The sequence below is a fragment of the Pavona decussata genome, unplaced genomic scaffold (assembly GCF_977016875.1).
Source record: "Pavona decussata unplaced genomic scaffold, jaPavDecu1.1 SCAFFOLD_45, whole genome shotgun sequence".
NCBI classification, from domain to species: domain Eukaryota; kingdom Metazoa; phylum Cnidaria; class Anthozoa; order Scleractinia; family Agariciidae; genus Pavona; species Pavona decussata.
The window spans coordinates 982097-1004626 of record NW_028145467.1 but is presented as its reverse complement, the minus strand read 5'-3'; the positions used below and the strand labels follow the sequence as shown (position 1 = coordinate 1004626).

The 22530-nt window shown below is 36.8% G+C and overlaps 3 protein-coding genes across 4 annotated transcripts; 1 reads left to right on the top strand and 2 right to left on the bottom strand.

The window, feature by feature from the left end:
- Positions 1 to 215: 215 nt before the first annotated feature.
- On the bottom strand, positions 216 to 10845 carry LOC146482561 (DNA excision repair protein ERCC-1-like). The gene is made up of 9 exons (XM_085107025.1): positions 10379 to 10845; positions 9529 to 9610; positions 6443 to 6546; positions 4836 to 4935; positions 4449 to 4525; positions 3248 to 3347; positions 2099 to 2170; positions 1886 to 1954; positions 216 to 1227 (listed from the first exon to the last, which is right to left on the bottom strand). The coding sequence occupies exons 1-9, from the start codon at positions 10801 to 10803 to the stop codon at positions 1147 to 1149; spliced, it is 1110 nt and encodes a 369-aa protein (XP_084963151.1). The 5' UTR covers positions 10804 to 10845; the 3' UTR covers positions 216 to 1146.
- A 29-nt stretch (positions 10846 to 10874) lies between these two features.
- LOC146482560 (N-acetylglucosamine-1-phosphotransferase subunit gamma-like) lies at positions 10875 to 17617 on the top strand. 2 transcript variants are annotated; one of them, XR_014864095.1, is made up of 11 exons: positions 10875 to 10959; positions 11079 to 11136; positions 12156 to 12204; positions 12426 to 12459; positions 13012 to 13066; positions 13858 to 13941; positions 14438 to 14534; positions 14847 to 14961; positions 15448 to 15719; positions 16182 to 16675; positions 16708 to 17617. XR_014864095.1 is itself a non-coding variant. In XM_085107023.1 (10 exons), exons 1-10 carry the CDS (start codon positions 10881 to 10883, stop codon positions 16548 to 16550), a joined length of 1212 nt encoding a protein of 403 aa, XP_084963149.1. In that variant the 5' UTR covers positions 10875 to 10880; the 3' UTR covers positions 16551 to 17617. The 2 variants fall into 2 exon arrangements, 1 of the variants encoding a protein (XP_084963149.1); XM_085107023.1 differs by having other exon boundaries at positions 16182 to 17617.
- An 857-nt stretch (positions 17618 to 18474) lies between these two features.
- On the bottom strand, positions 18475 to 22527 carry LOC146482559 (large ribosomal subunit protein eL18-like). Its single transcript, XM_085107036.1, has 7 exons — positions 22503 to 22527; positions 22283 to 22369; positions 22099 to 22206; positions 21885 to 21986; positions 20640 to 20763; positions 19164 to 19233; positions 18475 to 18598 (listed from the first exon to the last, which is right to left on the bottom strand). The coding sequence occupies exons 1-7, from the start codon at positions 22503 to 22505 to the stop codon at positions 18523 to 18525; spliced, it is 570 nt and encodes a 189-aa protein (XP_084963162.1). The 5' UTR covers positions 22506 to 22527; the 3' UTR covers positions 18475 to 18522.
- Positions 22528 to 22530: the final 3 nt, after the last annotated feature.

The following is a 22530-nucleotide window of genomic DNA, read 5'->3' as shown; positions in this document are numbered from 1 at the left end:
TAAAATCCATACCCATTTTCAGACTTTCAGACCAAAATGGTTACAATCTTTACCCTATTTTAGACCAAAACCATACCCTTTGGAGCTGCATGTACCTATACAGCTTATATAGGGGGATAGTCCCCTTCCCGCAACACCTCATAGGCCTTGCTTCAGTCATGTCCAGTTTTCAGTTTCCTCAAAACCAGCTAAATTAAATAAATCAGAACCAAGACAACAGCATGCAAATTTAATTTCAATGCATCAGTCAGTCAATAAATAAAAACGGTTACTTATGAGCTTTCTAATAGTTTTTTTTTTTACATATTTACATTGAATAAACATAGAATTCATTTTCATGTATTTTACAGCTTGGCTTGAGGATTATGACAAAATCCATCACATCTTTATCTCATCGATGTATGTAGAATAAATAAAAAATAGTTTACAAGTACTATTTTACTTCACGAACATAACCAATTGAAAGTTTTAATCAGATTTTTTTTCCTACCGAAGGGGAATACCTATGCACACATAGATCTAACGCTTTTCTAACACAATTAAAATATTTATGTCTGGAGTACACCAAGCAAAAGCATAACTATCACTAATGGACAAGGGAGTTAGTTTCTAATAAAAGAAATTGTGGCGCTGCATCAGTGGGGACAGGAGCAAATGGGGGTTTTATCAACAGTTGATAAGAAAATTTGGCCAGAGCAATTTGCTCTGATGATGGGCTAAGGCTTGAAACGTCAACATTCGAATCTCTTTACAGTGGCCAAGTTACCTAAACTAGGTTCATGGGACAAACATCCTGCATGCCGCTAGGATTTGAATGTCGATTAGTGGCATAATGTTATGCGAAACAAATGTGATGTAATGTTTTATGCCTGGTGAATAAAATAATGAATAATAGATGTATTTTTTCAATCAGTTACACAGGCATACTCGGAAAGAGAAAATCTGAGTTCTCCCAACATTACTCGAACCTGTGACAGTTTGCTCTACTGCGTGCAAGTACTTTGAGAGAGTAGAAAAGACACTCTCGCAAGACTTCGCCGGGAAGGACTTAATATGTGAATGCCAAAGCGAGACCAGTATGCATGTCTAACTCCTCATAGTTTAGTCAGGCTGTGTGCAAAGACTGGCAGAACGATATTTATACAGCTAAAGCTTGTTTTCTTCTCCTTGTTCTTTTGATCTCTTGGAAACAAATGGCTGCTGAATCAGGTCATGCAGTCTCTGAGCCTTAAATGACACAAAGAGAAGATTTTACTAGTACAGTTTAATCAGACAATAATATTAATAGGTCTATAAATTTCTTGACTTTATAGGTGTCAATGTTGAAAAATTTCCCCAAATCACATGTGAATATCTTTGGTCATTTATTTATCAGCTTAATTAGACACATCAAAATAGGTACAAGAACAAAAGAGAAATACAAGGAACAAAATGACTGGTCCAAAAGATATTGCGCAAAACGGGACAAGACCAATGCGAGACCTCATCAATACTTCTTTAAATAACTTGATTACTTGATTGAATGTTTCTGTTGTTCCATTCTTGGGTCATTTATTATAGGTGGGTATTTGTCACGAAGTACCTAATAATGGTTTGGGTGGGCATTTCTAAAAAAATTATACAGGGTTTTTGATAGCGGAGAGGGCATTTATTGGATCATTATTTTACAGTAGATATAAAACCGGAACCCTACACAGCATGTTAAAATCAGTCACACTAATAAGGTTATCATTTATGGATCAACACTTCTTCCAGCTGCATCACTTAACTATAAAACAGTATTTCTCGCACTAGAAGGCGAGTACATTTATAGGACAAAAAACATAGACAAAACCTAACTGACAAAAACAAGGCCAAATTAATGCTTCCATATTTAAAACAATACCTTAAGGGGTCCAAATCCAGGCAGCAAAGCAAGGTCTTCCTTAGAAGCTGTTGCCATGTTGGCAAGGGACTAAAAAATTCAAAATTAATATATTTTTTGTTAATAATTATTGTATCATCACATTTTCAACGGTTTCAAGAAAAAAAATAAGGTTGAACATAATACCAGAAGAATCTATCAGAGTTGATAAATAATAATTCATTTATTCCTTACTCCAAATGTAGAGCTGAGGGAGAGGACATCTGTCTTGTTGATTCCTTTCACTGTTGTAAGGCAGTCTGTGAGCTAAAAACAATAATTATAACACTGGTAAATAACATTAAATGCCATGTGCAGGGATGCATGTCTACAACATGTACTTGCACTAAAAGGAAGTGTTAGGCTGTGAAAGATTTGTGCATTGAGTATTTTTGGAATTATACCATATCACAACAATTGACATAAATAGGACTACATGTAACATTAGGAAGGCTTTGAAGTTGACCTAATTGTAAAACAGAACCAATAATAATTATTTACACAACATGTTGTAAATTGCCTGTTACTATTTTGTGCAAAGTTAGGGTAAAGGGTAAACAGGGAGCTTAATCCGAATTGTCCCTGGCAGGTTAGGATACCAGATGGTAGAAAATGTGTCTGCTTTCATGGAAATTTGATCTAAAAAGAAAATGAACGCATACCACTGCAAAACAATCAGAAATATGCACCAGGTGCATGTTTGTCAGGAGCAAATGCAAACAGGACCAGGAAGGCTTAAGGGGGAGGGGGGGGGGGGTGGAGTAGCTTATATAGGGATGTACCGACCCACAGGGTCTGGTTTTTCGATGTAAATTCATAATTAATAAGGGTATAGAATTTTGACTTAATATCATCATAACCAGGCCCATTTTCCAATTTCCTCTAATATTTTGTGCAGTCCCACCATGAAGCAACAACGTTGTATTGAAGTGTAAAAGGGGTTTAGTTCCTTAAAAAAAACTGCAGTGCTGAATTGGCAAGAAGAAGAAACAAATGTTTGGTTTTATCAACAGAGTTGATAACTACAGGTAAGTTTGAGTGCTGAAGTTTCAGCGTTAGCCCGTTGTCAGAGTCAGCACTGGTAGTGTATTTTGTTGCGAATGGAATAAAAAATTTGAACATTCCAATAAATTGCAATATTGTCAGTTGTAAAAGGTGTATTATTCGTCTTGCTGCCAGGGTTAATATGAAGAGGGAATGTTCGTTCAGACAATCCATTAAGAACAGTACAAGTGACTTGTCAATCACTTAGTCAGTGATTTTTGATTCAGCGACAGTCCTCAAAACAAATCAGTTTGTTGCAAATGCCTAAGCAAAATCAACATTGTTCATTTAAACCAATACCTTACTAATATAATCTCCTTCACTTATGCCAAGAAGTGCATCTGGTGGCTTGTTTTCATAAACTTTGTAGGTTTCAAGATACCTTGCTGCCTCCTCAGGACTGAAACAATATTAGCAATCAACATCCTGATTTATCAGAAATGTCCAAACAAATATAAGAATATGAAATGCCAAATTCCTTGCAAGGTAATTAATTTGCTCTTTGAGCTTAAGTGGTCCATATGGCTAGAGCTTCATCTGCTTTCATTAGCATGAAGCAACTAGTAAGATTGCTGCTGTTCCCTGGATTGCATACTGATTTTATGGAAGGTACCCAATTATTGTAAACCAGGGTGATGAGAGACCCTAGGAAAAATACAAGCAATGAACAAAATGTCTGCGTGTAATATATTTAAAACCATCGAATAAGAGATTTATTATTCCAATAAGAAAAGACTTTGTTATTTGGGTTTCTCTTTTCTGGTAAGAGTGTTGAAATACACCCAGTATTATGTGTCCATCCAGCTGTCATCAGCACATGGCACATGCGAATGACATAAACAACAAAGAAAGCCAGAAAAATGTCGTTGCCCGTTTTCACTCTGTTGTAAACCGGTCCAAGCCGGGACACTACAGTGTATTATGGTCTTGTATTTTGCGTGTTCTCTTGACCTTATTTGGTCAAATGACAAAATAGTGGAATAATAAGGCCTGTTATTACGTATCATCCCAAGAGCTCTGTCTTCCACTGTCTTTCTTAAAATGTCAGCAGATCCAAGGAAAACTTAATAATACTAATAACCAAAGTATTCATTTGTATCAATGTTGAGATTTAAATTTGTTTTTGGTTTAAATTTTGCAAACTGGCAAACATTTGTTTTCCTTTGTCTCAGATTCATGGCAATAATCTGAGTCAAAGGAAGGTGAATCAAATTGATTTAAAACCTTTTAAACCAAAAACAAGTGACTTTTAGTGTAAACTATGACATAACCAACAATATAATAGAGAGAGTTAGGATCCTGTTTGTGACCGATGGCAGATTGTCACTCGCTGTTTTAGTTTCTTAGTAAAATTGAGTAGTTTTGCAACATTGAGTCAGCAATTCAAAAGCCAGTAAGAATAATTTTTGTACTATTCTCAGCAGAAAACATAAATGTGAATCCCATGCTTCCTGTTTGCCTTAAACATGATTCCAAATCTCTCTGACTAATCATTATGAACCTCCAAGCAAGAAGAAGAGTACAGTCAGCCATAACTGCCATCTTGGCGAGCTCCCTTAGCGTCTGGTGAGGATCTTTCTAGGAAAGAGAGAAAAAATTGAATCACAACAGGGTACAAGCAAACAAAAATTATATGTCCACAAGACATAAAAATGCCAATAACTGGATTGGCATTTTAAGTCCTGTGAATATTTAATTATTCAACTAATTGACCCTTTAGACACCAGCCTTGTTTGAATAAGTTTTCTTTGAAATAGGTACCAGTAATATTGTCATATTGTGTAAAAAGAAGAGAGTTTAGCCCATTAATAACTTGTGAATATTTAACTAAACAAAATTGTGCATGAAAAAATTCCATCTATTCAGATTTTCCAATTAACCAGCATACCACATCAACTTGAACCAAAAGAATCCTCAGTTCAAATCTCTGTCCAAGCTGCCTCAACCTCTCATGAATGTACTCTGGATTGAAATGATGGTATCTTAAACTGAAACAAAGTAGCCATCATCATCATCATCATAAACTTAACTTCAAATAGGGGTGGGTTTTTTTTTGGGAGAATGCAAAAATGGATTTGTGATCTCAGATCATTCAGATCATGGTGCATCAAAGGAACCGATGAATCCTTACCCAGAGTGGATTCGTCGGTTCCTTTGATGCACCATGATCCGAATGATCTGAGATCACAAATCCGTTTTTGGATTCTACCAAAAAAAAAACGCACCCTAGGATTTAACAGTAGCACAACAGTGCTAATGTCTTCAAGAAAAAATTAGACAATAAATGACGGAAAAAAAAAAAAAGAAAAAAAGAAAACTCAATGTTTCGATGTCATCATGGCATCATTCTCAAGCTTAAAAAATAACGGTTGATAAGACTAATATATACTTGGTGTTGACAAAGACTTGCATAAACAGGATAAAAATGAGGATTAAAGACAATTTACCATATTGCATTGTTCAATTTTATTCTTTTTGCTTATTAAGCAAGTCTTTGTCAACTCCATGGATGACAGTATATATCAGTTTTGTTAACCATTACTTTTTAAATTTGAGAATGATGCCATGAAATATGACATTGAAAGGTTGCACAACTTTTTTGTCAAATTTCATCATTAATTGTCTCTCAAAAAAATTAGAACTACTAAATATATAAAGCAAACAAATATATAGGTCTTATTCTTAAAAGAAAAAATGATATAAAACAAACTGATCAGCTTAAATGATAGGATTATCAAAATGTTAACTTTGGTATACAAATTTTTGTACAAACAAACTTCAGTTATCAATAATTATTATTACTATTTATACAATGACCAGTGTAAAACTCGCATTTTGATTGGTGTAGCGGAGTTTGTGATTAGAGTATAGATGCACGATTGACGTCACTGAGTGGTGTGACCGGTGCACATGATCAGAGTCTAGAGTCCAGCCAGAGTGACTGGTCAACAAAGTTTTGCAAACTGTTTTGGCGAGAAGCGGACAAACACAGGCAAATTTTCGCAGGAAAGGAAAACTGCCCGATAAAAAAATGGACAAAGACTGTTGAGAGTGAGAGTGACCTCAACCAGGATAAAAAAGCTACAACTTTGTTGTGACGTGAAAAGGAAGCAAATATTTGTCGAATTATGTTGCGGATACAAATCTGGTAATGGCGCGTAATCGATTAACAAATCGCAGTGAAGCAACTCTTTGCTCTCACCATGTTTTGACATCATCTGTGCGTTATCAGAGTACAGACACACAGCAAAATGGAATCTATTTGTTAATTAACCCCATGAATTCATTACTTATATATGGCTGAGGCAAATGATGTGTTGTTGTTCAGAAATCATATTGAGAAGATAAATATTTTTCATACCAATGAAACTTTTAAAGAAAAATATATCAAAAATATCAAGTAATGACTCTGAATGAAAAAGAAGTTATGAAATTACTGGTAATCACCTAGCTACATGTATGAACAAATTTATTAAATTTTAACATAGTTCATACCTAAGGAACAAAGCACAAGTGGTTGCACCCAGGACGTAATCTGGAATGATGTCACCCATCTCCCAAGGGACATTCCTCACATGCTTTAAAACTGGGTTTCCTTTCTAAATAATTGTAAAGAAAATTGTCACATTCTCTACTTGTCATTATTATGATTATGATTATGATTATGATTATGGAAACAAGAAGTTAATAGACTGTTACCACTTATCCACTCTCAAAAGAAGATTGAAAAGGATATTTTAACAAGGTTTACATAATTAATAATTTAAGCAATTTAACATATGTGACAATAATGTAAATCAAAGACTCCTGTGAGCCAACTCGTGAATGCAGATGACACATAGTAATTGAAATTTAGACGGCTACGGAAACTTCCTTGAAAGCTAAAAAAAACTATATCTTTGCCCAATTATGTTACGAAAAATAACCATTCTTGTACTCTTGTATTCTGATGCGCCGATTAAAAAAAAATCACGTGTTTCGTTTTTCAAAGTTCATAGAAGCACGCCATGTGCAGCTACATCATGCAAATTCGTGTCTTCAATAGTCCGGGGCTACTGGATTTTGCGATCGGGCTAGAGGATTCTAACCATCACTTGCCCGATGGGCAAGTGAAGTTTTTTTGGGAATTAAAATTACAAAATTACTGTAGGGCAAGCCGATCTCACAAAGGGAAATCTGTTCAACAAAGTATCGCATTACATTTCATGCCCGACATAAATGCGTGAAATTTTTCCTTTGGAGTTCAGTCCACGTAATCCTCAAGTAAAAATAATGAACTATGACAAGCTCTTGCTAAATACGAATTATTTATCGACCGCGTCCTTTTGCTTTCCCATAAATTACCAGTTGTAAATTTCGAAAATGAGACATTTTTTCCCTTTGAAACCTCGATGAAAGCTGACAAGATTTTAAAGTGTTCATTTCACCAGAAATTCGCATAATTTTGTTTACGACGTCAATGATGCGTGACATGGCACGTTCCGCTTTCGCGTGAAAACTGACAAATTAAATTATTTGTTAATTAACTTATTTCTAAATTAAGTTATTTTTAATTCTTAAAAGAAACCGCACTTTGTAAAAAACAAGATGCCTGCTATACTGGCATTACGCGTGATGCTGGGGCTGATTCATTTATTCCAACTGTATGCTTCGCCAATTGATAAAACTATCCTTGCTAATGGAAAAGTTTGAGTCACGACGATCGCGTTACGTTGTTTTCCGTGTGTTACGCGACTCAGACTATCAGCGGAAATTTGTCAAATTCCATTACGATAGCGTAAGCTTCTCAATGACCTCTTTTCTGTCTCGCGTCGTGGCCTAAGACTGTCAAACAAAGCACGATTCCTTCACTAAGAACTCACCAATTTCCACCGTTTTACGTGTCGAGTGCTTCTTAGAAGTTATTCTTTCGATTTACCGCTTCAAAATGGCCAAATTTCCCTTTCAAAACGGCACACTTGAGTCCAGAACATGTTAAAACAATATGGCGCGACTTAATCCGTCTTTGATAAATATATCAAATGATGCATTGACGTCACACAGGTAGGGGTGAGTGGGTCCCCTCCCTCGCGATATAAGCGACAAGAATGGATTTTGATTGGCCTGCTTCTGTTGAAGACAATCAGAACAATACACCCTGAGTAGGAGAGGGGTGAGTTTAATGAATAAATTAATGTACCGATTTGTAGCTACGAGGAAGAAAAAAAAAAAAAGAAATCGACCCGTTTTTAGACACGGTATGCCCCTTCAGGGCATTCCGCGTAAAAAAAACGGAAAAAACCTATAACTTTGCTCAGATTCAACGAAAAATCTCCATTCTTACACTAAAATGATTGTCAAATTATTCATTACAGAATGAATGAGAGAATTCTGACGTGTCGTGAAAAAAATTTTCATCTTTTTTTTTTTTCACTAATTGAGTTTACGACCCCGGACTTTCTGAAAAACTAAAAAAAACTTGTAACTTTGCTCAGATTGAACGAAAAATCTCCATTCTTGCACTGAATGATCGTTAAATTATTCTCTACATATTGAATAAGAATTTCCTGACGCGCCGTGAACAATAAATGTTTGCGTGTTTTTTCCACTAATTGAATTTAAAACTCATTCACTGCGCACGCCCGAAAGTTAACGACAAAACCGACCGACCGACCAAGTCAAAAGTCACCTATCGCTATAACTCGTTCATTGCGCTACGCGCATTCACGAGTTAAAAAAACATATGGACTTGTTTTGGCACGAAGAATGTTGCTCTGACTTGAAAACAAAAACGAAGCAAAAAAAAGCAAAAAAATAAAAAATAAAAAACAGAAATACATTCTTAATGTCAAAACAAGTCTACAAACATTTAGTGAGATCCTGCAGAATAATCAAAATTTCACCAAAAAAGCTATATACGCCCCTTTTGTGGGAAACCTTTCAATTTATAACTCATACTGTATGGTAAATAATGCTACGTCCACCTTCTATAGTTATGCTTAAAGAAAACCATGAGCTATGGACCTTATATTTACTTTTAATTAACACTTACAGTATTACTTTTGAGCTTAATAAAATAATAATAACAGTTTTTCGACATTCCCCATTCAATCATATCATAATGTTACAATAAAATTATTACAGATGATTTCCAATTTAAATACACTCACAATTGTAACTTGAAGTAATAAAATAAGATATTTTTATTAATCATGATAATATCTACGAGTAAAAATCTATCTCTTTTTTTCTCACTGATTTCACTCAACACTTGAGCAGGTATGAGAACAACAGGACACTAAGTCTCCTACTATGAGAATGATGTATTAATCAGTAAATGAAACAGGCATCAGAAAAAAAAAATCAGAGTGCTCCTATCAGGAGTCGAACCTAAGACCTTCTGATTACTAGTTCGGATGCTCTACCACTGAGCTACAGGAGACTCGTGGGAGCTAAGGCCATTAAACTATGTTCATGGGACAAACATCCTGCTGATACTGCTAGGATTGGAATGTCAATGTGTGGCATATGCACATGTTACACACCTAACCCATCCCCTGGACATTAAAACTTAAGTCAGATATCAACTATAAAAAAATTACCTGTCTTGGATTTACAATAATAGCATTACTTTTTGGTTTGGTGCTGACTTGTCCAGGAGGAACTCTTACATCCAAAGTTGATCTGCAAAGCAAGGGTAGTGAAAGAAGTTGCTGACTTTCTATCACCCAGTGTGCAATTTATTATATATGAGTCAGCTATAACCAAAGTGAACTTTAAGTCCAGTGGCTTTTAATGAAATATATAACTATAGGGTTCTACCTTTTTAGGCTATTTACGGCTTTGTATCATTTTCAAAACCATAGCCCGATGAAGACCAGTAGTATGGCGGTTGAAACATTCCGATTTACATCTAAAAAAAGTGACTCAATCATGAAGAAAACAATAACATCACTGACCAAAGCTGTTCTGAGTCTCAGCACAATGTGTATTTCTAGAAAATATCTGTACCCCCTCTCCGCTACAGAAGGGATTGAAAATTTCAGGGGGATGTAGGGGTGGGGTGTCTCATAAGCCAAAAAATTTTAAAGGAAATGTATGATGCTAAATTGGAATTTCCAGAGGGGAAGGAGAGTCTTAGAAAAATCTCTTCCATGGTGGGAGTATGGTTATTTTCTTGAAATACACAATTATCAAGTGACTCCAACCTGAGCATAAGCAGCTAAGGAGCCAGTCTCTATCCCCCCCCCCCTCTCTCCCCTCCCCAAACCCTGAGAAGAAGTTTGATCAAATGTCCCACAGAGAGGGTGGATCTTAAAATCCACACTCCCCCCCCCCCCCCCCTATCTCTCTCCCGAGGAATTTGAAGAGATCACATGTTCTATTTTGTTCGATTAGTTACGTTGGGAGACCTTTATCCCTTAGTGCTCATGACTGTGGCAATGTACGTACTCTTTCTCCTTTATCTTCGCAACTGTCTCTTTGTAGTGACTTGTATCCTCAAGAAATGCAAATGTTTCTCTAAAAGTCTTCCCCACTGTAGGTTGGGTCGTGCCAGAGCTGCTACTAGCAACCGGGAGATTTTTCTCAGAATTCAAACCTTCCTTGCCTGTAGAATCTTGATTCAACACAAAATGTTCGTTTTCGATCACTTTATCAAAGTTTATTCCTTGACTAGATTTTGTTGTTTGACTGCGAACAGGCTTTGTTACAATAGAATTTTCAGCTGTACTCGTGGAAGAATCATCTACTGTTTCCTGAACACTTTCGCCACCTTTTTTGTACTTATTGAACAACGTTTTAGGCCTCGTCATTTGCCTCTTCTCATCTAAATCTTCCGCAGTCGGAACAGTAAACTTTCTCTTGTTTGCCGCCATTTTGATAGCCGCGTGAAACTTAGTACTGGGACCTACTTTACGACTGCTGTGCAAACATGACGACGGCGCGGCCTCCCATGAAAAACAAAATGGCGCCGTTGTTTGCAAGATTGACAAGGTTTATTCTAACATTTATGTTGCTCTGTTTTCTTCGAGGTGAGTTTCAAAAGTGAAATTTGCACTGTGCATAAAAAAGGGTCTGAGGAGCCATTACAGTATGTTTTCTTTATGAATTTTGTGTTTGGTTTCGTTTGATTGATTTGAGTTTTTAATAGTGACAAGGCCTGAAAAGGTGAAAATTGTTGAAGAACCTGCAGTCTATAGGTCTGGAATGTGAGTAGAATAAAATAAATGTAGTGGAAGGAGGTTTTAGCTTGCAGCAGTAAATAACAAAGTTTAATCACTGCTTGTGAGTGAACGGACACTGTGAAATGCAGGTAGCATCCCCCCCCCCCCCCCCCCGCCAGCTACCCCTTGGCATGATTGTGTCAAAAACAAACTGGCAACTGGAACTGGTGGGGGCAGATGCTTCCAAGCTCTTCAAATGCCCCACAGCTGGTTCAGATAAAAGACTAGTTGATTTCTTTCTCTGGGTGCGCTTAGCATCATTCTAATGAATGATACTGGGCTGACTAACTCTCAGATAAATATTATTTCATATTTACAGGATTCTGCTGTGTCATTTTTCTTTTTAGTTTTTTAGATGTCTTTCTTAGTTTACTACACTCAAGGACAAAAGGTCTTGGGACTAATGTTACAAAGTACAAAGTACTCAAAATTAAAATAATTTAAATTAAATTAAATTAACCCTTTCACTCCCATGATCAGAATGTTAATTCTCCTGACTGACTGCCATACATTTCCTTTTAAAGTTTGTTCACAGAATTTGATATTATATCAAACAATACATGTTACCTAGTTGATGATTTTCTTTATTCTCATCACATGTCTGGTTGGCAATGTATTGATAATGTGTGGGGAAATTACATATTGATCACTCCTGGGAGTGAAAGGGTTAATTTAGTCACTCTAAATTATTTACTGTCACTGACCAATGAAACCATATTTCTCATTTAAAACCCATCTTACTAACCCTACCCCACCCCCCAAGACAATGTTGAAATCCACGACTCATTTTCATTACCCGGGCTCAACATTGTAAGGGGGGTGGGGGTGGAGGGAAACATCGTAAATGCAAATTGTCCCAACCCTTAATTTTGTCCTTGATTGTAGTCTTAGGTAATGACTAGAGGAAACATACCAGAAAAATGTGTTTGTAAATCTGGAACATCTACACTTTAAAACCAACAAATGAATATAGAAAAATAAAATACTGTTCTTTTTTTATCAAGGAACAACTTTTATCAGCCTGCAAGGGGTCCTTCACAAAGTGAGAGCAAGGTATCATTATAATACCATTGGGTTATTTTAAAGCAGAATTTTCAGGATTCATCTTTTATCCTTGGGTGAGGCAAATAACCCTGGGCATCAGAGGCTGTTAAAGTGCTTTTATTTGTAGGGTATCCCCGTTACCCTTCAAAGTGTTTGTTATTTTACTCAGGATTTAATAAAACGATTTTGCAGAATCCTTTAAATATTTTGTTTTAATTAATTTTTTACAGCTTGTGGCCAGAGTTAAACCAAGACCTGTGTCAGGTAATATTTCTGTAACATTTAAGTCTGTCTTTGAATAATTATTTTTTGTAGACTGGAAAATGGTGTAGACTGGAGCCTCCCCTTCCTTTTGACATTAAAAGGCATCTCTATAACAGTTCATTCTTTGGACAGAGTATAGTTACAGCGGTTACCAATAACACGCGACCTACCGTCTTCAATAGAGTCGGATAAAGTTACGTTTTGGTGGACGTCAATCAAAAAGCTGTTGTACTGTCGGGTGATTTTATTCTTATAGAAACTAATTTTGAAAGCAAGGCTGGCTTGGTAGGCTGAGCTGTCACAGTGAACATGACCATGTGGTAAATCTTAGTGTGGTTGTTTAGATAACTGGGATTATGGTTAACTGGGCTGAGACTTTTCTTATTAAGAGATGTGCAAACTAAGCCAGCCAGGCTAGCCTGTTTGGTGTAATGGCTCGTAACTTGTAAGGTCAGCTTTTCTTTCAAGAAAAAAAAAAAAAACTCTAAAATAAGCTCATTGTAAAAGTAATAAATCAATAAACTTACATGTAACATCTTTTGTGTATTTCAGGACCTCCACATCTCAGTGTTTTAGCTGGAAAATGTTTCCCCTTGATATATAATGGGTAATGCGTTAACATGTGATCACCTAATTTATTCTGTGGCCTGCAACTAAGAATGCTTATCATTGCTCTGTTTATTGCTTTTGTTAGTTACTACTGCTAATTCAGCTTTTGGTCTTCTGCACTTTCCCCATATAATTTATCACTACTCACATCAATCTCATTCGTAGGGACAGTGTCTTTAGTGCTTTTTAATGAAAGCAGTGAATGTTGCTGTTTTTAAAAATATGACTTCCACTTGTCCAATGGAAGGCATGGTTTAATCTGGTTTTAGTTGTCTAAACTCAAATCTAGTTTGTCCTTGAAGATTCAGTTGGATTCCATTTGCCACTGTGTGTTCTGCTTTTCTCTTCACCTTCTTTGATATTGGGGTGCCTAATAATTTGTTATGTTTCTCTGATATACGCAATGTTTGTTCATTGGGCATTTACCCAGAAGGTCTAACAATTGACAACCCCTAATAAGTCCCATGCCCCCTTCAATGCGTACACAAATCAAAATGACGGATAAACCAATAGTATGCAACTCATTTTCATTGACCTGTTCTACAGTTGCAGAAAACTGATTGTACACTGATTGTCAAGATGATTTATCAATTCATTTTGCTCTTGATTATTTCCTTAACAATAACTTTTTCAAAGGACAAATAAGATTTATTACACACTCTGTCCACAAGGCAAAATTACTTGTCTGGAGCAAGTGGACACCATGTTTATCAAACCCTGAGTCTTACTGTTGTTCAAACTTGTACCTGTTCTCTGATCAGAAGAATCTCTCTTTTGTCTTTAATGCAGCTACAAGTACGAGTTCTGCCCCTTTCATAATGTGACCCAAAAGGAGCAAGCTGTAAGGTGGAATGCATTTGCAGGGATCTTAGGGTGAGAAATAACTGAATGATAGGACTAGGTCTATTACTAATACCCGTCAAGATTAGCTAATGCTATATGCGGGTTGTGTAAATTTTATTGTCTTTGTATATTTGTTGGAAATAATTAAAAATTATTCACCGAAGTGGAGGTGAATATTCACCGAGCTGCATAACTAGTGGACCAAAAAATAATTTGAATTTTGATAATATACCAACAAATGGTATGAGATTTTAAAATCTCGCACGCGACGTGGTAAGCGATTTCTTATGTAGAAAGTTCTGTCTCGCTTTCTTGCAGACAAATAAAACGTTTGGAGACACTTGTTTAATTGCGGGCTCAAGGAGAGACCACAACCCTATTTTGCACGCAAGATCTCGATCTTGGAGCAAAATTGTTCTGCCAAAATCGCATAATGTAACACTTGAAAATGTCAATGCCACATTGCTACTTAACAATAATTGTGATAAGGAGAAGTGAGTTCTTTCTTTTTTGTTTATTTTACAAGTGTGTGGAAAGAATGGATTATAGTCAACAACACATTTGAAGCCATGCTTTTAGCAAATGGTGATATGTGTCCAGGGGAGAAACCTCGTCAGACCAAGGTAACTTGCCTGCGATAAACTGACACAGCAGCTTTCAATAAGGCAATGGCAGCTTGGCCTGAAGAGTCTTAGTTGTTTAGTAATTATTAGTTATACTTGGATGACTGTGTCAGGAAAGAAACACTAGACTAAGAAGCATTAAAATATAATATTTAGAACAACTGTTTTGTATGGAAGCTTGTAGGTGCCATCTGAGTCGTTGAAAATCCGACAGGTGTCAGTGATTTGGCCTACTTTCGTTTTTTTACAAACCAGCTACAATTTTTGAAGAATCAATTCAAGAGGCTCTTATTATGTCTGTTAATTCTTCAGGTATTTTTAAGGTGTGGAGATCAAAACAAAGTGTTGTCTGTGGTAGAACCTACTATGTGCCAGTATGAATTGAGATTTGAGACTCCTTTGGCCTGCCCTATTGATGCATTTCTGGGTAAGTATCATACTGATCCAAAGATAGCTAAAACCATGTTAACATTGGACATAAACAATTTATGGTTAAATTATAATCAAAGTATGATTGGAAAGTACCCCCAGACACAACAGCTGATCATAGTTTGCAATATTGCTATGCTCAATTGAGATACGATTTTCAGAAAAACACACAACATCAACAGGTTACTATGGACATCACAAAGAATTAAGACAAAGCTTAGAGCCAAAAGGCAAAATATTATTGAGTATTCTTAAGTGTGGAAATAAAATCTTTGTAAATGAATGTTCCCTTTTCTACTTTATTTTTAATTAATTTTTATGTTTGTTTTACTTTATTGTTTAATTTAACTTTTTAATAATTTGATGCTGAAATGCCCTTTTATTTGAACTCAGTACACAAGAGAACAGGCTTAGTTTATTGAAAATCAAAGCAGCTCTTGCATTCACAGTTCATTTTCTCACAAATTGAATGGTTTTGTTTCAGTTTATCCCGTCCTAAGTTCAGAGGGAAAGAAGGAATGGGAGAAAATAGAAGAGGCATTGTACCGCAAAGAGCTGACCACTCAAGGCTACAATAAATACAGAAGGAGACTATTCCAGAAGGAGAATTTCATTCCTTCAGACAGACCTGATAAGGAGAAACAACAAGAAGAAAAGGAGATCTCAGAGGCAGTGGAAAATGCTCTGTCTTCACATGCAGTTAACGGCAACAGACATGATGGCTTTGATTTCCATTCTAAAGAACAATGTGCAAAGGTATTGTAACTTATGAATGTAGGAAGACTGGGGAAAAATTGAAAAACAACTCCCCCATAAACCTGTCAACTGACTGCCAGTAAACAGTCGGTTGACAGTTGGCCAACAAACAGCTGACAGACGGCCAACAGTTTAAGCTTGTCCTAAAATAAAGACAGTATCAACAGAATTTGTGAAAAAGAGTACAGAAATGTTTGAAGGACTTGTTGGTCTTAGTTCATCAATTATTTTATTTCACTTTGTAGAGGTTACACTTCAATGTACTTACTAGTTTGTTTTAATTACTGTTTCTTACAAACAATAATTGAAATTTTTTTATCCATATTGGTTTATGGGGGATGTTTTTAAACTACCAGTAAGCAAAATGGGTGGACAGCTGATTAATAAAAAGTCACAAATCCAACATCTTGTGACTTGGTTGCTTATTCCTCTTTTTTTTTTTTCCCTGTGTTTTCTTCCCAGGCTTACAGTGATCTCTTAGCTGAAGTGCAAAGACTGAGAAAGCAGCTTAATACCACCAATGACTCAGCTGCAACAGCGTCAATCAACAGTACACATTTGTGGACAACTGACATGAGAAAATTGACAGAGCGTTTAAGTACTCGTGTGTCACCAAGAATAAAGATTTCATTCGCAAATAATTTACACCAAAACTTAAAAGGTGAAGCAGGGGATAGAAAGATTACAGAGAATAAAATACCACAAGATACCACACCTAAGACATTGCACAATTTTAAAAGAGATCCAGGAACTGTATTGAGTCAAAAGTCAAGTGACACTAGAGAAAGGAAACTTGAGAACAAGAAACATAGAAAGGATGGAGAATTCTAAAGCAGATGGCATTAAGGAGCAATATCATTATTCTGTGCCCCGTGTTGGATGATTCTTAGCTTGCACCTTGCAAGACAATAATAAAAGACAACAACAGGGTAATGGTGCAGCTATGAGAAAAGGAGGTTACTGTTGATCGACCCCCATCTCGTTAGAGAGAGTTGGTGATGGGAAACGAGGCATTAGAGAGATTGTGTTTATGGCAATCGTGAGATTCACATTTATGTTTTCTTGACAATGTTAGTACTCAGATGAGAATAGTGCAAAATATTTCTGACCTCTGATGCTAATGCAATACTACTCAGTTTAATGACAAACTAAAAACAGTGGCAAATATAGGGTAGCCATGGTCACATACTCATTTCTGCCCTTTGCCGTAAACGTAATTCTAAATCTATGTTACAAATGAGAAAGAGTGTTCTCAAACTCATTAATAATTCATGAAGAGAAAACAAAGGAAATCACTACCGTGAAGGAGGTTTGGAAAAGTGATCTTAATTATCATAAAATTTTGTGAACTTTTGATTCGAATTTCTACAAGAAATATCAATAGTTTGAGAAGCTATATCAAACACTCGAAAGAGTATTTCCTCCTATTTCCAAACACCTCGAAGTTGGTTAAAAAACTCGGCTGCGCCTCGTTTTTCCAACCTACTTCTCGGTGTTTGGAAATCGGAGGAAACACTTTTCCTAGTGTTTGATATATTACTTCACAAACAAATAATATAATTTGGTCCTTAACTCTATAATGATAAAACTAAACAGTGAATGGAGTTTTTGAAATATGGAGGTGGATCAAGTGTTTAGTAATAGAAATTGGACCTCCTCAATCCTCAAACTGTCTGGACACTGAAAGCAAGCTAAGAGGAGGAACACAGGAGAGTGGTATACAGAAAACACAAAATGTAGACCAACAAAACTGAACAATGAGAAAGGGGAATGGACTTGAGTAGTTTGGACTATTTTGATGTATACTCAACATGAATATATAAGGGTGCAACATACAGAACAGACACACCTAGAATATACATGTGAGAACAGGGTTGAAATAAAATTAATTCCATCAATTGAAGTTGTTCTCTTATACTTTTCCATGTTTATAACAATTGAAGGGATTCACGCAAAAGGGGCGTATATCACCTTTCTGTGAAAACTTTTTCTCGCAGGATCTCACTTAATCTTTACAGACTTGCTTTGACGTGAACAGTGTTGTTCTGTAAATTTTTTCACTGTATTTTTTTGCACTGACCCGTCTTTTTGGCCTCATTTTTCTCAAAAACAGCGTAAAAAATCACAGAATGACATTCTTCATATCAAAACAAGTCTGTATGTAAAGTTTTAGCAAGAGCCTGCTTCACAATAAAAATTTCACCAAAAAAGCGATATACCGGTACCCTTTTTTGGCAGGAAGCCCTTCAATTCTAACCTCATGAAAGCAGAAAGGCTCATAAAGAACGCCGCTGACCCAAGGTTCCCCTGTTCAACTTGCAATAGAATGTGCGCATCTGGGATTGCTATTTTCAGGCATCAGAGGACGTGCTGCCGATCTCGACATCCTTCCCATTGATCATTGTATGCAAAGAATTAGCTTCGTTCCCAGAGCTTTTCTCTTGAAGATTGGGAGAGGCGGCTGCCCAATCTTGTACCCAGAGTCCTCTGGCTCTTTGGCCAGCGGTTGGTCGCCAGGAGAGACTGGAGAATTCTTAAAAATTCAAATTTTTTGATTGGCTGCCCCGTAACAGCCTGCATTGTTTTACTGCAGAAATCCTGTGGTAATAAAATTTCAGCATTCCAGAGTCTCTCCTGGTGACCACCTGCTGACCAAAAAGCCAGAGGACTCTGGGTACGAGATTGACGGCTGCCCCTCAAATCTTCAAGAGTAATGCGTTAATGATAAAAATAAGTCCCACAGTGAGCAAAGCTATCAGCTGAACAATAAAGTTTATTGTTGTTCATGATTTCACAGTTAATTTTACACTTTGTAGCCACGGCTCTTTCTGCGACCACGAGCCCGCTCAAATTTACGTCCCTTGGAGCGAACGTAAGGCCTGTCGAAGGAAAAAGATATTGTTAGAGCAATTATTTTGTATTGCATTGCACAACCTTGCTGTGCACAATTTATTGCATCACTATAATATACATTGTGGGTTTGCTTTAAGAAAAAGCTCAGGAGAAATAACAGTAGTGTCTCCTGTAAGAGCACGATAACATATATTACATGTTTTCATTGTTCAATGTTAAAGCCATGTGCTACAAACTTAACCTAACCCTTACTCTGTTTTTCTTTACTTCTTATGTATTAGATGTGATAAATTACTGCGCAAGGTGTAAAACAATTTCATGACTTCTGTGTCTTAAGGTACAAGAAAACAAGGAGATAAATGGGAGAGAAGGATTTATGGAAATGACTAACAATCTGAATGAGAAATTATTATCAATTAATGTGAAAAACATGCAGGATTAGATCAAAGTGAGAGCCGCCTTGATTACATGTATGTAACTGTATGTGAAGCTTTTTCCTGTAAACATTAAGGGTGGACTTGGAAGTACACAATCACTGATGCAAGCAATAGATTAACAGAAAACTTAAGTAATTTTGTAGTTAATACTCACTTTGTCTTGCTATGTGGAACACCTGGGGCAGGGCCAAAGTGTTTCACACTTTCGCGAGCTTTCCTTGGACCTAAAATACAAACAACCAACTCATTATTTACCCCATGAACAGCAAAATTTTGTAGGATTCAACAACAATATATAAAATTCAAGAAAATTATAACACTTCACAGTCTCAAAGCTCACCCTTGGCAATACTTCAATTACCAAGTAATAAAGTTATCATATCACATCACCGTATTTTACACTTTTAACAGAACAAACACTGATAGCAGCTGCAAATCCTGTGATTGGTAAAAATGTGCCATGTACTGCAATATGCCCCAACTACAACTGAGAAATATCACAGGATATTTCCCAACTGATATACCTCAGTTTTCAAATCTTGAATCACTTCAATACCACAAAATGTGTTATTGAAAGATTCAAGAATAGTTAGGTGTTTTCTGTTGGAACAGCTGACGACATCAACAAACATGTTGAAACACTAACAAATGAATGCCCCACACATGCTATCAGTCAATACTATTATTATAATGGATATTAACTTTGTCCTTGAATATTATCTGTTCCTCAAAGCTTTCAGTTTTCGTGAAACTTTGTCCTTACAACACTTTTTGCTTGTCAGAACAGACAATATCCAAGGACAAATACCTGGCCATATTTTCATACCAAACAAAGTTTATTGTTTATTTATTATCATTTAACATTATCGTTATTTATATAATAGCATTATTATTGGTATTGCTATAATGCATGTTTTAGGCAGTCTCAAGTCATCAAACGGGACTGAGCAGGGAAAACACACTTTTCCCCACAGAATGAGTGCCTTCCTAGGACTAGACGCCTCCAAGGGTCAAACTAAGCATTACCACAATATAGAGACTCGAGAAATCAAAGACAGCCTGCATCAGAATACCACTACGAATTCAGCAAGTGCTCTTTGCATTAGAAGACCGTCGTGTCTTATCATCATTTGCAGGCAAACTCAATGTGTCTGTTAAAAAAAGAGCTACTTTGTAAACATCTTCAAATTCAGAATTTGCGAGACTATACTCTAGCAGTAAGTTTTTTGCTACAGCTTTAACTATAGCAAGGTGTTTCTTTGCATTGTACTGTAAAGTTCTTTTCATACAACATTGCATTGTGTCTGTCATAGTTCTAACGCAATCATTTGTATGGATGAGATAATTGTGATAAGTTATACTAAACAGGTTTCAGTAATGTTCAATGAACAATTTAGATGCATCTTTTAAAAATACATGTAAGAGTTTGAGTCAGTTTTGCCTTAGATTACACTTAACCCTGTCAGTGAAGCATGAATTAAACAATTGATGACTTCTAAATACAAACACCCCTGATTACCGACACTTGGCTCTATCCCCTTGCATGTCCATACTACAGACGTCCAACTGTACATGTAAATAACTGGCTCTAATGTTGTTGTTTTTTATTTAGTAAGTTTTCTACACTTACCTTGAAGCAAAACAGTGTTGTTTCCCTTGGGGGCTCTCAAAGCCAGCTGATCAAAGGTGATCACTTCTCCTCCAGCTTTCAAAATCCTAGCACGAGCACCCTCAGTCACATGAAGAGCACAAACCTGAAAGTTACAATGTGCTGTTAACCCACTGATACCTGTGCTGCCTGTGATTTTTCACACTTTTATGTCCCCACCTCACACTTTGGGGCTTTTTTGGTCTCCGTTGTTCTAATTGTCTTCAGAAAAAAACTGAACAATCAAAATCCACCAACTGCACTTTGGGTTGTGAGGGAGACTACAACAGAGAGATCAGAAGCACCTTCCAAACCAGACTCAAGGTGCATAACAACAGCAGTAGAGCCTCGTTTACGGCTGTAGGGGAGCACCTGAAGAACTCGGAACACTCTCTGTACGTGTCTTCAACAACAATTATCGCAAGGGAAACTGACATCTTGAAAAGGAGGATCAGAGAGGCCATCGAGATACATTGCCAGTGCCCCAATCTCAATCAAACAGCAGTCTTTTGGACATTTTGTTATGTGACTCACACCACCTCAAGTTGTGTGACAAAATTAACATCTCAAAAAAGAAGGCATTGATAGCTTGAACGCTTTTAAAAATGTGACCTCTCACGTGAAAATGTACACTAATGGGTATCTGGTCTAACGACAAAATGCACGGCTAGTGAACAGATGATGAACGGTTCACTAAACCATGTGAAACGGTTTAAGTGAACAGCTGCTGAAAAGTTTTAAACGGATAAAGTGAATGGCTGAACGGCTCCTGGAAAATTGTGAACAGATGAAGTGAACAAGTGAATGGCTAAAGAAAATCTTGGAACAACTTGGAGTGAACGACTTCAAATGGCTGGCCCTGAACAGCTGTACAGTTATACTGAAAGAATACAGCAAGCACTGTTCACACACACTGAAGCACGCGGCATTTTGAACTCGCCAAAATTTGCATACAAAACCATTTTGATTTTGCATATGGTAACAGGATCCCCGTAACACAACACATTGATTAGGATGTAAACACTGAGTTTTACACAGCCGAACACAACACTTCACGCATTTCTATCTCAAACCACAAAATGTAAGCGTTCAATTAACATTAAGATCAAAGGCAATTCCGTGGGTGAAACTGTAAGGGTAAAATAGATCGATTCACCGGAACAAGCGTATGTGTTTATAACCGTCCCTGATTTAAGAAATTGATGGCAGCACGAGACATTCACATACCTTAAGTGCAGGAACTTCGTACAGCCTGAGATCGTCAGTAATGGTACCAACAACAACACAGATCTTGCCTGCAAAGTCACCCTTGGCTTTCATTTTTCGCACCTTAACAAACACAGAACACACAAATAATGTCATCTGTACACTGACCAATCAAATACACATATACAGTTATTGATGTAGATGTAGACAGACACAAAATGGATGAAAGACTTACCAAACGAGACAGAGCCAGTGGTGGTCGGTTCACACGACTCATACAAAGTCGTTTTAAAACAACTTTGTTGAACGTTGCATTTGTTCGACGAGCCAGAAAGCGATACAGCTACAAGATAAACGGGACAATATTTGTTAAAAGGTCTCCCCTCTCATAAGGTTTGTTAAGAACCAGGTTTACCGACCTTAACAAGAAGCCTCAGGTAGACATTTTGCGAGGCTGGCTCTCGCCGCACGTTCTTCTTCACGTGCTTTCTTTTGATGTCTATCCCCTAAAAGGTAGACATAGAACCACGATAAAGGTTAAATTATAAATTGAGTGAGCGAGGCACACACTAGCTACCAAGATGTCAGAGATTGAAGAAGATATTTTAACAACATCGAAAGTTCCAATGGAAAACTCACCATATTGAGGAACGAAGAGAACGCACGA

Excerpts from the sequence above, each read along its gene's own strand:
- LOC146482561 (XM_085107025.1), bottom strand. The coding sequence starts at position 10,803 with ATGGCGGCAAACAAGAGAAAGTTTACTGTTCCGACTGCGGAAGATTTA. Across the intron at positions 4,936-6,442 it reads ACTTGTGCTTTGTTCCTTAG|TTTAAGATACCATCATTTCA; the intron begins GTATGAACTATG and ends ACTTTGTTTCAG. Across the intron at positions 2,171-3,247 it reads AAGGAGATTATATTAGTAAG|CTCACAGACTGCCTTACAAC; the intron begins GTATTGGTTTAA and ends TATTGTTTTTAG.
- LOC146482560 (XM_085107023.1), top strand. The coding sequence starts at position 10,881 with ATGAAAAACAAAATGGCGCCGTTGTTTGCAAGATTGACAAGGTTTATT. Across the intron at positions 10,960-11,078 it reads GTTGCTCTGTTTTCTTCGAG|TGACAAGGCCTGAAAAGGTG; the intron begins GTGAGTTTCAAA and ends AGTTTTTAATAG. Across the intron at positions 14,962-15,447 it reads CCCTATTGATGCATTTCTGG|TTTATCCCGTCCTAAGTTCA; the intron begins GTAAGTATCATA and ends GTTTTGTTTCAG.
- LOC146482559 (XM_085107036.1), bottom strand. Across the intron at positions 20,764-21,884 it reads ACGAAGTTCCTGCACTTAAG|GTTTGTGCTCTTCATGTGAC; the intron begins GTATGTGAATGT and ends TGTAACTTTCAG. Across the intron at positions 19,234-20,639 it reads CAACACTGTTTTGCTTCAAG|GTCCAAGGAAAGCTCGCGAA; the intron begins GTAAGTGTAGAA and ends TTTGTATTTTAG.